General features: G+C 39.5%; 1 protein-coding gene across 2 annotated transcripts in view; it reads right to left on the reverse strand.

Moving 5' to 3' along the window:
- Window positions 1–12,506, reverse strand: part of LOC134527876 (very long chain fatty acid elongase 7-like) — a 144,804-nt gene that overhangs the window by 53,198 nt on the left and 79,100 nt on the right. For both annotated transcript variants that reach the window (XM_063360862.1, XM_063360861.1), the window contains one exon: window positions 8,902–9,092. In XM_063360862.1, coding sequence (XP_063216932.1) covers window positions 8,902–9,066 — 165 coding nt within the window. In that variant the 5' untranslated portion in view covers window positions 9,067–9,092. The remainder of the gene's footprint in view (window positions 1–8,901; window positions 9,093–12,506) is intronic.

A 12,506-nucleotide genomic window follows, 5' to 3' on the forward strand; every position in this document is an offset into this window, starting at 1 on the left:
AAGGAAGCACATTTGGAAGCACCGACAAAGAAAAGACAGCACTGACAACGAAAAGGAAGCACATTTGGAAGCACCGTCAACGAAAAGGCAGCACCGACAACGAAAAGGAAGCACATTTGGAAGCACTGACAACGAAAAGGCAGCACCGACAACGAAAAGGAAGCACATTTGGAAGCACTGACAACGAAAAGGCAGCACCGACAACGAAAAGGAAGCACATTTGGAAGCACTGACAACGAAAAGGCAGCACCGACAACGAAAAGGAAGCACATTTGGAAGCACCGACAAAGAAAAGGCAGCATCGCCAACGAAAAGGAAGCACATTTGGAAGCACCGACAAAGAAAAGACAGCACTGACAACGAAAAGGAAGCACATTTGGAAGCACCGTCAACGAAAAGGCAGCACCGACAACGAAAAGGAAGCACATTTGGAAGCACTGACAACGAAAAGGCAGCACCGACAACGAAAAGGAAGCACATTTGGAAGCACTGACAACGAAAAGGCAGCACCGACAACGAAAAGGAAGCACATTTGGAAGCACTGACAACGAAAAGGCAGCACCGACAACGAAAAGGAAGCACATTTGGAAGCACCGACAAAGAAAAAGGCAGCACCGCCAACGAAAAGGAAGCACATTTGGAAGCATCGACAAAGAAAAGGCAGCACTGACAACGAAAAGGAAGCACATTTGGAAGCACTGACAACGAAAAGGCAGCACCGACAACGAAAAGGAAGCACATTTTGAAGCACTGACAACGAAAAGGCAGCACCGTCAACGAAAAGGAAGCACATTTGGAATCAGCGTCAAAGAAACACCATCCTCAGGTTAACTTTCATTATCGAGACAATGATCATCACAAGCTTGATCCGATTTATTTAATATATCACGTTGTTTCCATCGTTTTGGTCTCAGACCGCCATCACAGTCTTCGATCTTGCCTACTTTAGGTGCTTCAGTACAGTACTCAATCAGGTCAGCCTCAGATGTGCCACCACAATCTTCAATCATGCCAGCTTCAGATGATTCATCAAAGTCTTCGACCTTGTAAGCTTCAGGTGGTTCTTCATCTTTCACATTTTCATGGAGACGACTAGATATTGGAGTAAATATATTTTCATTTCTAATGTGGTTACAACTTCCTTCGCTTGTTTTAAATTATAAATTATTATCTTGCTCTAGATCAGTAATTTTAGCATTAGCTTTTTCGCCTTCGTTCCTCTTCCACGATGTTGTAGCCCAGTCTTCGTTATCTTTATTCATCTTAATTGTACAGGTCTTGTAATGTCTATCCAAGTAATATCTTCTACCAAAGGATTTCTGACACTGTCTGCAATGATATGGTTTTTGACAAGGACCCAAATTACACTTGCTTCTCTCATGTCGTTTAACATTCTTTCTCAAGGTAAACACCTTGCTACAGTATCTACAGTGATGTCGTTTTGATACAGCAACTAATCCCGAATCAGGATTCATATTAGTTACTGAGACTAATGCCAGACGCAAACAAAGAGTTTTAAATTAGATATATTACTTAAATAGAATTTTTTAATTATTTCATCAGCGAGAATTAATTTATCTCATTCAAAGGTACTTGTTACAAGTAGTTCTGCTTTTCAACAACAGATGTCGCCACATGTTACTTGCAGTTAAATAATATTTAGTTCTTTTATGCGGGATGCGGGATGCTTACTAACGATCGCAAAAGAAGGATGGCTTCACTAGACACCAAGGAGAAGGAATTTCGTCTTGTACGTTAAAGCTTCACAGAAGTCTCATGATATATTATTTGACCGAGTAATGTTTTTTTTTGTTTCCACCTGATAAAATCCTTCATGCACAGATGAACTTCTCATCTGTAACCAGAAGCACTCGGAGAATACCATCAGATGTCTAGTAAGGAATAATCAGAAGCACTAAGAGAAAACCATAAAAAGTATTGACAAGAATAATCGGGAGCACACGGAGAAAACCACCACAAATTTTCTTTGATATCATAAAATAACAAAAAAAAAAATTAATAAAAAATTAAAAAAAAAAATACAAAATTAAATACAAAAAATACATAAACAGATTCTGCTAGCTTGTGAACTTCTCATTGTTGAGCAAAGATATAGTTCTAGTACAAGCCAGAATATTATGTATTTTTTGTATTTAATTTTGTATTTTTTTTTTTTTTTAATTTTTTATTAATTTTTTTTTTGTTATTTTATGATATCAAAGAAAATTTGTGGTGGTTTTCTCCGTGTGCTCCCGATTATTCTTGTCAATACTTTTTATGGTTTTCTCTTAGTGCTTCTGATTATTCCTTACTAGACATCTGATGGTATTCTCCGAGTGCTTCTGGTTACAGATGAGAAGTTCATCTGTGCATGAAGGATTTTATCAGGTGGAAACAAAAAAAAACATTACTCGGTCAAATAATATATCATGAGACTTCTGTGAAGCTTTAACGTACAAGACGAAATTCCTTCTCCTTGGTGTCTAGCGAAGCCATCCTTCTTTTGCGATCGTTAGTGAGCATTCCGCATCCCGCATAAAAGAACTAAATATTATTTAACTGCAAGTAACATGTGGCGACATCTGTTGTTGAAAAGCAGAACTACTTGCAACAAGTACCTTTGAATGAGATAAATTAATTCTCGCTGATGAAATAATTAAAAAATACTATTTAAGTAATATATCTAATTTAAAACTCTTTGTTTGCGTCTGGCATTAGTCTCAGTAACTAATATGAATCCTGATTCGGGATTAGTTGCTGTATCAAAACGACATCACTGTAGATACTGTAGCAAGGTGTTTACCTTGAGAAAGAATGTTAAACGACATGAGAGAAGCAAGTGTAATTTGGGTCCTTGTCAAAAACCATATCATTGCAGACAGTGTCAGAAATCCTTTGGTAGAAGATATTACTTGGATAGACATTACAAGACCTGTACAATTAAGATGAATAAAGATAACGAAGACTGGGCTACAACATCGTGGAAGAGGAACGAAGGCGAAAAAGCTAATGCTAAAATTACTGATCTAGAGCAAGATAATAATTTATAATTTAAAACAAGCGAAGGAAGTTGTAACCACATTACAAATGAAAATATATTTACTCCAATATCTAGTCGTCTCCATGAAAATGTGAAAGATGAAGAACCACCTGAAGCTTACAAGGTCGAAGACTTTGATGAATCATCTGAAGCTGGCATGATTGAAGATTGTGGTGGCACATCTGAGGCTGATCTGATTGAGTACTGTACTGAAGCACCTAAAGTAGGCAAGATCGAAGACTGTGATGGCGGTCTGAGACCAAAACGATGGAAACAACGTGATATATTAAATAAATCGGATCAAGCTTGTGATGATCATTGTCTCGATAATGAAAGTTACCCTGAGGATGGTGTTTCTTTGACGCTGCTTCCAAATGTGCTTCCTTATCGTTGACGGTGCTGCCTTTTCGTTGTCAGTGCTTCAAAATGTGCTTCCTTTTCGTTGTCGGTGCTGCCTTTTCGTTGTCAGTGCTTCCAAATGTGCTTCCTTTTCGTTGTCGGTGCTGCCTTTTCGTTGACGGTGCTTCCAAATGTGCTTCCTTTTCGTTGTCAGTGCTGTCTTTTCTTTGTCGGTGCTTCCAAATGTGCTTCCTTTTCGTTGGCAATGCTGCCTTTTCTTTGTCGGTGCTTCCAAATGTGCTTCCTTTTCGTTGTCGGTGCTGCCTTTTCGTTGTCAGTGCTTCCAAATGTGCTTCCTTTTCGTTGTCGGTGCTGCCTTTTCGTTGTCAGTGCTTCCAAATGTGCTTCCTTTTCGTTGTCGGTGCTGCCTTTTCGTTGTCAGTGCTTCCAAATGTGCTTCCTTTTCGTTGTCGGTGCTGCCTTTTCGTTGACGGTGCTTCCAAATGTGCTTCCTTTTCGTTGTCAGTGCTGTCTTTTCTTTGTCGGTGCTTCCAAATGTGCTTCCTTTTCGTTGGCGGTGCTGCCTTTTCTTTGTCGGTGCTTCCAAATGTGTTTCCTTTTCGTTGACGGTGCTGCCTTTTCGTTGTCAGTGCTTCCAAATGTGCTTCCTTTTCGTTGTCGGTGCTGCCTTTTCGTTGTCAGTGCTTCCAAATGTGCTTCCTTTTCGTTGTCGGTGCTGCCTTTTCGTTGACGGTGCTTCCAAATGTGCTTCCTTTTCGTTGTCGGTGCTGTCTTTTCTTTGTCGGTGCTTCCAAATGTGCTTCCTTTTCGTTGGCGGTGCTGCCTTTTCTTTGTTGGTGCTTCCAAATGTGCTTCCTTTTCGTTGTCGGTGCTGCCTTTTCGTTGTCAGTGCTTCCAAATGTGCTTCCTTTTCGTTGACGGTGCTACCTTTTCGTTGTCAGTGCTTCCAAATGTGCTTCCTTTTCGTTGTCGGTGCTGCCTTTTCGTTGTCAGTGCTTCCAAATGTGCTTCCTTTTCGTTGTCGGTGCTGTCTTTTCTTTGTCGGTGCTTCCAAATGTGCTTCCTTTTCGTTGGCGGTGCTGCCTTTTCTTTGTTGGAGCTTCCAAATGTGCTTCCTTTTCGTTGGTGGTGCTGTCTTTTCGGTGTTGGTGCTTCCTTTTTTGTTGATTGCGCGTAGTACAAAATGTAGTGATTGAATATATACTAGTTTATCACCTCTTGGTGTTACTAAAATATTTTTTAAGGTCACTTGGTCCTTTAGAATGTATAAAAATGTCACGATGGATTACGAAGGTCATGTGGTCCTGAAATGACTAGCCTATACGTCTGATAATGACATGACTCGTTCTCATGGACTGAAGACAATTGATCTATATGTGTGGCTTTGTACATGAACGGTTTATATGTTATTCAGATTATTGAAAAATTAGACTTTCATAATAGGCTAATCGGCACTGATTTAATTCGTTGGTCCGGTATATTGACTTGAGTTTTTTTTTTTTTTTTTCGTAGAGTGAATGATTAATTAACTCCGCGAAAGGTAATGGAAAACAGATCCTAACATTTATTTAATAATTAGTTACAACTGTCTCTGGTCAAGAATCGAACCGTGGACAGGGATCCATCGATTCAATTTGTAAATTAATAATTGATTTTTTCGGAGACTATTGGAATTTTTCCCGCATTTCTAACTAAATAATTACATGATTTCAAGATGTCGGCCGAATTTCAAGATGTCGGGCACCTCAGTAATAATAAATGATTACTGCACTGTAGCATGTTATTAAAAAATTATCATGATTGTAAGACGAGTATACACAATATGGATTCCTCCAGCAGACGAAAACATGATGGTGGCAATGACCACTAGCATGTGGTAGCTCCTGGTAACATGTACTGAACATAAAATGACGGATCCGTGATGGACATCAAGGTCAAGGTCAAATTTCAAGGTCAAGGTCAAAGTTCAAGGTCAATTTTGAAGGTCAAGGTCAAAGTTCAAGGTCAAGGTCAAAGGCCAAGGTCAAGGTCACAGTTATGGTGAACAGAACATTATACTAACATGACTCCAGCACACTCTAGCAGAAGAAAACAAGATGGATCCCTCCAGCGGATAAAGACAAGATGGCGTACATGACGTCATACCAGCTGATGGTAAATACCTAGTTATTGGTGGTGGTAGGTCAGTCTGTAGGTGGCTTCTGTAGAAGAAGGATCTGATTTTTTTTTATTTTTTGCCCTCACCGGTGTCGAACCAAGGACGTACATCGATTTAATCAAACAGAATTCAATTACATTAATTTTTTGATAAATTTTGGAATTTTTCCCGATTTTCTAACATAAAAATTACGGATTTCCAAGATGGCGTCTAAATTTCAAGATGGTGACTAAATTTAAAGATGTCGACCATAACGATAATTGCAACATTAATAGGATCCAATATGGTGGTCGTAACGTAAAGTGTAAGAATGACATGGTACTCAACCAAGATGGCGGGTGTAACGAAATATGCAACATTTATATAATCCAAGATGGCGACCGTAAAGATAACTGCAACAGTGGTTTTTAATATTTTTTTTTTAATTCGATCAAATAATTTTTTTAATGATTTTTAATTTTTTTCCCGATTTTCTAACATAAAAATTGCGGATTTTCAAGATGGCGGGCGTAACGGAAACTGCAACGGTGACGTCATCTTTCAAAATGGCGGTCATAATTCTAGTTTTCAAAGTCATGACCTCGACGGCTTAGAGCGGCTAGCTCTTAGGAGTTTTAAGCCGCTTTTAGGAATTTCTAGTCGCTGGGATTTTTAAGGATTAAAAACGGGAATTTTTCCCTCGAAACGGGAAATTTTTCCCTCGAAAAGAGAAATTTTTAATTTGTGGAATTTTTTGAGAATTTTTGGTGGAATTTTTTTTCACAGAAATGAGAATTTTGGCGATTTTTGAGGAATTTTGGGTAATTTTTGCCCAAATTTGGCAAGTTTTGAGGATAAAATCCAAGGTCAAGGTCAAAGGTCAAGGTCAAGGTCAACCAAGATGGCCGCCGTGACTTCAAAATCCAAGATGGCGGAAAGGACACACAGCACCACAGCCTGGAAGCCTGTTTCAGGAAATACATTTGTATACTACTTATATCCCTTTCAAAAGAAATACAGTACAAAAAAAATAATTTTTTTTGTGCCACAGGTATAGCGTTCCTAAAATTGTATTTAACAATTCCCAAGAAAAGTACATTTTTTGCTGTATAAATTTGTGTACATGTTTTCTTAAAGCTTATACACAATTTTGGAGGTGTTATGCATGTAATAAACGAGAAAAATTATTTAAACATTATTTGAATCTGTTTTGGGACTTATATAAAATATATGATTAATTTTGTAATAGTATGGGTAGTAGAAACCTCATTATTTCAAAGTAACAATGTTATAGTCCCTTCAGGTTTCTGTTATTGAGGTTAACCTGGATATGGTTTTAAAAAAAGTTTAAAAAATAATAAGTTCAAAAGTAAGTTATTTATTTAATCTTTTCCAAAATTGTCCCGAAATTTGGGTAAACTTAAGCGACCGGCCTAGCACTTATCTCGTAGAAAGCCAGGCGCTGAACAGGCCAAGCACACACCTCGTAGAAGAGCCATGCGCTGAACAGGCCAAGCACTCACCTCGTAGAAGAGCCAGGCGCTGAACAGGCCAAGCACTCACCTCGTAGAAGAGCCAGGAGCTAAACAGACCAAGCACACACCTCGTAGAAGAGCCATGCGCTGAACAGGCCAAGCACTCACCTCGTAGAAGAGCCACGCGCTGAACAGGCCAAGCACTCACCTCGTAGAAGAGCCAGGAGATAAACAGACCAAGTACTCACTTAGTAGAAGAGCCAGGCGCTGAACAGGCCAAGCACTCATCTCGTAAAAGAGCAAGGCGCTAAAGAGACCAAGCACTCACCTCGTAGAAGAGCCAGGCGCTGAACAGATCAAGCACTCACCTAGTAGAAGAGCCAGGAGCTAAACAGACCAAGTACTCACTTCATAGAAGAGCCAGGCGCTGAACAGGCCAAGCACTCACCTCATAGAAGAGCCAGGCATTTAACAGGCCAAACCCTCACCTCGTAGAAAAGCCAGGCGCTTAACAGGCCAAGAACTCACCTCGTAGAAGAGCCAGGCGCAGAACAGGCCAAGCACTCACCTCATAAAAGAGCCAGGCGCTGAACAGGCCAAGCACTCACCTCATAGAAGAGCTAGGTGCTGAACAGGCCAAGCAATTACCTCGTAGAAGAGCCAGGAGCTGAACAGGCCAAGTACTCACCTCGTAGAAGAGCCAGGCGCTGAACAGACCAAGCACTCACCTCGTAGAAGAGCCAGGAGCTAAACAGACCAAGAACTAACTTCATAGAAGAGCCAGGCGCTGAACAGGCCAAGCACTCACCTCGTAGAAGAGCCAGGAGCTAAACAGACCAAGTACTCACTTCATAGAAGAGCCAGGCGCTGAACAGGCCAAGCACTCATCTCGTAGAAGAGCCAGGCGCTGAACAGGCCAAGCACTCACCTCGTAGAAGAGCCAGGCGCTGAACAGGCAAAGCACTCACCTCGTAGAAGAGCCAGGCGCTGAACAGGCCAAGCACTAACCTCGTAGAAGAGCCAGGAGCTAAACAGACCAAGTACTCACTTCATAGAAGAGCCAGGCGCTGAACAGGCCAAGCACTCACCTCGTAGAAGAGCCAGGAGCTAAACAGACCAAGTACTCACTTCATAGAAGAGCCAGGCGCTGAACAGGCCAAGCACTCACCTCCATGAAGAGCCAGGCACTGAACAGGCCAAGCACTCACCTCGTAGAAGAGCCAGGCGCTGAACAGGCCAAGCACTCACCTCGTAGAAGAGCCAAGCGCTGAACTGGCCAAGCACTTACCTCATAAAAGAGCCAGGCGCTGAACAGGCCAAGCACTCACTTCATAGAAGAGCTAGGTGCTGAACAGGCCAAGCACTTACCTCGTAGAAGAGCCAGGAGCTGAACAGGCCAAGTACTCACCTCGTAGAAGAGCCAGGCGCTGAACAGGCCAAGCACTCACCTCGTAGAAGAGCCAGGAGCTAAACAGACCAAGTACTCACTTCATAGAAGAGCCAGGCGCTGAACAGGTCAAGCACTCACCTCATAGAAGAGCTAGGTGCTGAACCGGCCAAGCACTCACCTCGTAGAAGAGCCAGGAGCTGAACAGGCCAAGCACTCACCTCGTAGAAGAGCCAGGAGCTAAACAGACCAAGTACTCACTTCGTAGAAGAGCCAGGCGCTGAACAGGCCAAGCACTTACCTCGTAAAAGAGCAAGGCGCTAAAGAGACCAAGCACTCACCTCGTAGATGAGCCAGACACTGAACAGGGCAAGTACTCACCTCGTATAAGAGCCAGGCGCTGAACAGGCCAAGCACAGACCTCGTAGAAGAGCCAGGCGCCTTAAATGGCCAAGCACTCACCTCATAGAAGAGCTAGGTGCTGAACAGACCAAGTACTCACTTCATAGAAGAGCCAGGAGCTGAACAAAACCTGCGCCAGGTTGTACACGACGAGCACCCTCTTCAGGTCGAAGGGCCTGCGGTTCTCCATGAGCTTGGGACCCAGCACCTTGGAGAAGTAGCCGTACATGAGGCACACGGCGAGCGTGGGGAAGGGACTGCTCATGAGCAGCCAGTCCTTGACTCGCGGGTCTGCGAACACACGTTACCAACTAGCTGTCACGTCAGTCTCTGCATTTCCGTCCACATGTCACTTGACACCAACATATGTACCAACTATTTCTCTCTCTGTGTTCACTTGATGGTTTTATAAGTCAAGTCTTCGTGCCAGCTGCCTTTTGCCAACATAGCGTGTGTTTCAAAAGACAATGCTCATGTGAAGCGCTACGGAGTAATAATGGCCTTAACCTAGACATAAACTCAGGAATCCCGCGCATACATTTATTTGTGACTAGGGCGCACTGGTTGTTGAAACGATGTATTCTGGTCGAACCTGCTATATACGGGAAATACTTGTATAAAAAAGAAATTATTTTGGAATTAAAGTTTATTAATTTTGTAACATTTTTGTTTCGCTAATATTTACAATTTAACCTTTCAAATTATTTAGTATAATATTTTTCTTTTGTAATCTTTCCAATGTTCTGTTAAAATTTATTTTTGTGCAATTTCACTTTATTTCAGAATAACTTTACCATTATTTTTAATAGTAAGATAAAAAAACAGGTAACTGCTTCTTTTTAATAGTGAGGTAATATAGGACTCATTATTTCTTTCGGTCTTATAATTTGTTATAAGATATAAATATTTTAATTTTTTTGTTTTTCTGTTTATTTAAATAACTACTGTAATTGTAGTTCATTTTATTATGATAGAGCTGGTTTATTAATGGTAGTTTGGTGCTACTTTGCTAAGGCCTATTTGAAGAAGTGAAGTATCTTCAGCACTGCGGTCTTTGCGGAAAGCCACCGCGACTGCGCGGTGTGAGCTGGCTTAGAGAAGGCGAGCAGCCTGCCGCCTGCCTGCGGCGATGCGAGCTGGGCTCAAAAATAACACTAAAATCCACAAAATTCATAAATATTTCCCTATTTTTAATTTTATAATTTATTCTTTGTGTATTTTGTATGTTATTGTTTTAGTTATTAAAGCTTTAGAATAAAAATCATATTTTTATTTTCTTTTCGGTCAATCTGAGTTTGTTTTACTTCTGAGATTAAAATTCCCTCAATATTATCCACTCTTAGAACTAGTTACTCTAGGACCTTATTTGGAAATAAAATTGATTCTCACATAGCATTTTCATTCAATAATCCACCATAGTCAGATTAGTTATACTTTTGACTGGTTATGTTCTGAGAATTTCGGTTGATTTAAACAAATGATAATAACGATGACACTTGATCAAAATCCACTATATTGTTACATATAAGAAATGGTAGCGAGTTTCGAGGATAACACAAATTTGATTTTCTTTCCCCTTGAGACCTATTGAATCCTTACTTTTCATGCAAACACCAAGTTTACATCATGCATCCTACATAATAACGTAGCTTTATAAACAGCATGAATACAGCCATCATACTCTGAACAAAGTGGGTTACGTATCGGAATACATAGGCTAAAGGGCTACATTTGTAGCCAGGTGGAGAAAATTTATTACATTTGTTGCCGAATTGACTATAGTTGTAATCATATAAGGAGTAAACTTTCATTATGCTTGACTAATTATTACTTTATATAAAGTTTACTTATTTAGAAATAAATAATTAAATACTTTAAATCAGCATGTTTCAAAATATGTTGGTGAGAAGCGGAACTACTACCATGTACTATTTAAATTCTGAATTAACTTTCGCTGATATTTTATTTAATTTTCTTTTTAAGTTTAGTATTTCCGTATAAATTTCAGGTTGCTTCTGGCATTTGATGTAGAAGCTAATATGATTATGGATCGATGCTATAAATGTTATGAAAACGTCACTGGTGTAGTTATTGTGGTAGTGGTTTTAACTTGAGAAAGAATGATCAAGTCCAAAGCCAACTACATCAAATGATAAGTTGCGATCCGTGTGACAGGTATTTTGCTCTAAGAAAGAGCTTAAACAGACATTGCAAGACTTGTAATGCTAAACTCACTTATAAGATAAATTACAATGATGGAGCTTTAATACAAACAATGACATTATGCTAACTGATGAATATTATTCCTTGCAATGAATATGCATAACTCTCCTGATCTCGACAAACAACTTGAAATGAAGGATGTTGTAGGTTTAAGGAAGAATGAAAAACTATATATATATACATATATATATATATATATATATATATATATGAAAAATGAGACTATGTTTCACTCCATTTCTAGTAGAGCCTTCAAACTGATGGATACTTAAAAAGGATGCTTCAAGACAAAGAATAAGCTTCTATGCCAAAGATTACGAAATATTACAGGAATCGTATGAGAAGTTGATCATTATGATAGCTGTGCTGACATAGCTGATAATTTATGAGGACAATGACTATATGGCTGGTGTTAAAACAAAAAATTATTGTGATATTCAGAATAATTGCAGCATAAGAGAAATTATATGTATTTGCGGATGGTCTAAATGATTTGGTGGCAAGGGTGACACATTTAATTGTTTATTTTTGTGTAGGAAGCTATACTAGTTTGGATAAAATACCCTCCATTTGTATTTTTAATTTGGTGGTATTTTAGTTATTTTTTATGTTAGATTGAATTCAAAAGGGGGATGGGGGCTGCAATATGGTAACTTGCATATTAATTTGATGGTGCTGTGGGTTGGTTTGATAGTTTATCACTATGATTTATGGATTTAATGTGCGTTTGTAGGTATTAAGTTATTTACTTACTCAAAATGTTTCGTGAGCGACTAATGTTTTCGCTCAAGTCCCGTGCTCAGATTTCACTCATGCGTGTGTACGTTCTGAATCTAAAAAAGTATTAAATGATTTCAATTTTCTATTTCCTTTTTCATAACTATAACGTTTACCATGTAAAGTATTGCCATGCAGAAGTTTAACTAGAAGTATAACTGTGTGAGAAGATACTGTCTGTGTGCTGAGTGACTCTTGGGTCCGCGATGTCGTGAATTAGTCTGTTGTGATTAGCTCAGGCTCTCGGACGTTATTGAACGATGAGTAATGATTCTGGAAGTACATCGCAACCATATCTCTAATTGCCAAAGTTAATAGTGGGTGTAATTGGCCATTGCTATAGATTTTAATCATACTTGGTGCAAGGTTGTAACATAATTTTTTACCCCATACCATTTCACACATCACAGATCTGTCAAAACTTACGAATTGTTTTGAACACCTGCACATGAGCCATATTGTTTGCTAAATTTCTTTTAGCTTTTTAGGTTATGTTGGTTTCATGTAAAGCTACTTTATTGTATCTTGGTGGTGGGGGGAGGGAATCGTGATTTGTTGTAGTTTGTGGGCTTAATTTATGGATTTCGTGTAAATGAGTAGATTTGAGTTTGTGTATTCAGATATCCTTTTGAAAATAGCTACCTATATGATCTTTTAAATAATTTTGTGTACTTTAACTTTTGTGCGAAAATGTAGCTATGTGGA

This window comes from Bacillus rossius, chromosome 1, assembly GCF_032445375.1.
Source record: "Bacillus rossius redtenbacheri isolate Brsri chromosome 1, Brsri_v3, whole genome shotgun sequence".
In the NCBI taxonomy this organism is placed as follows: Eukaryota; Metazoa; Arthropoda; class Insecta; order Phasmatodea; family Bacillidae; genus Bacillus; species Bacillus rossius.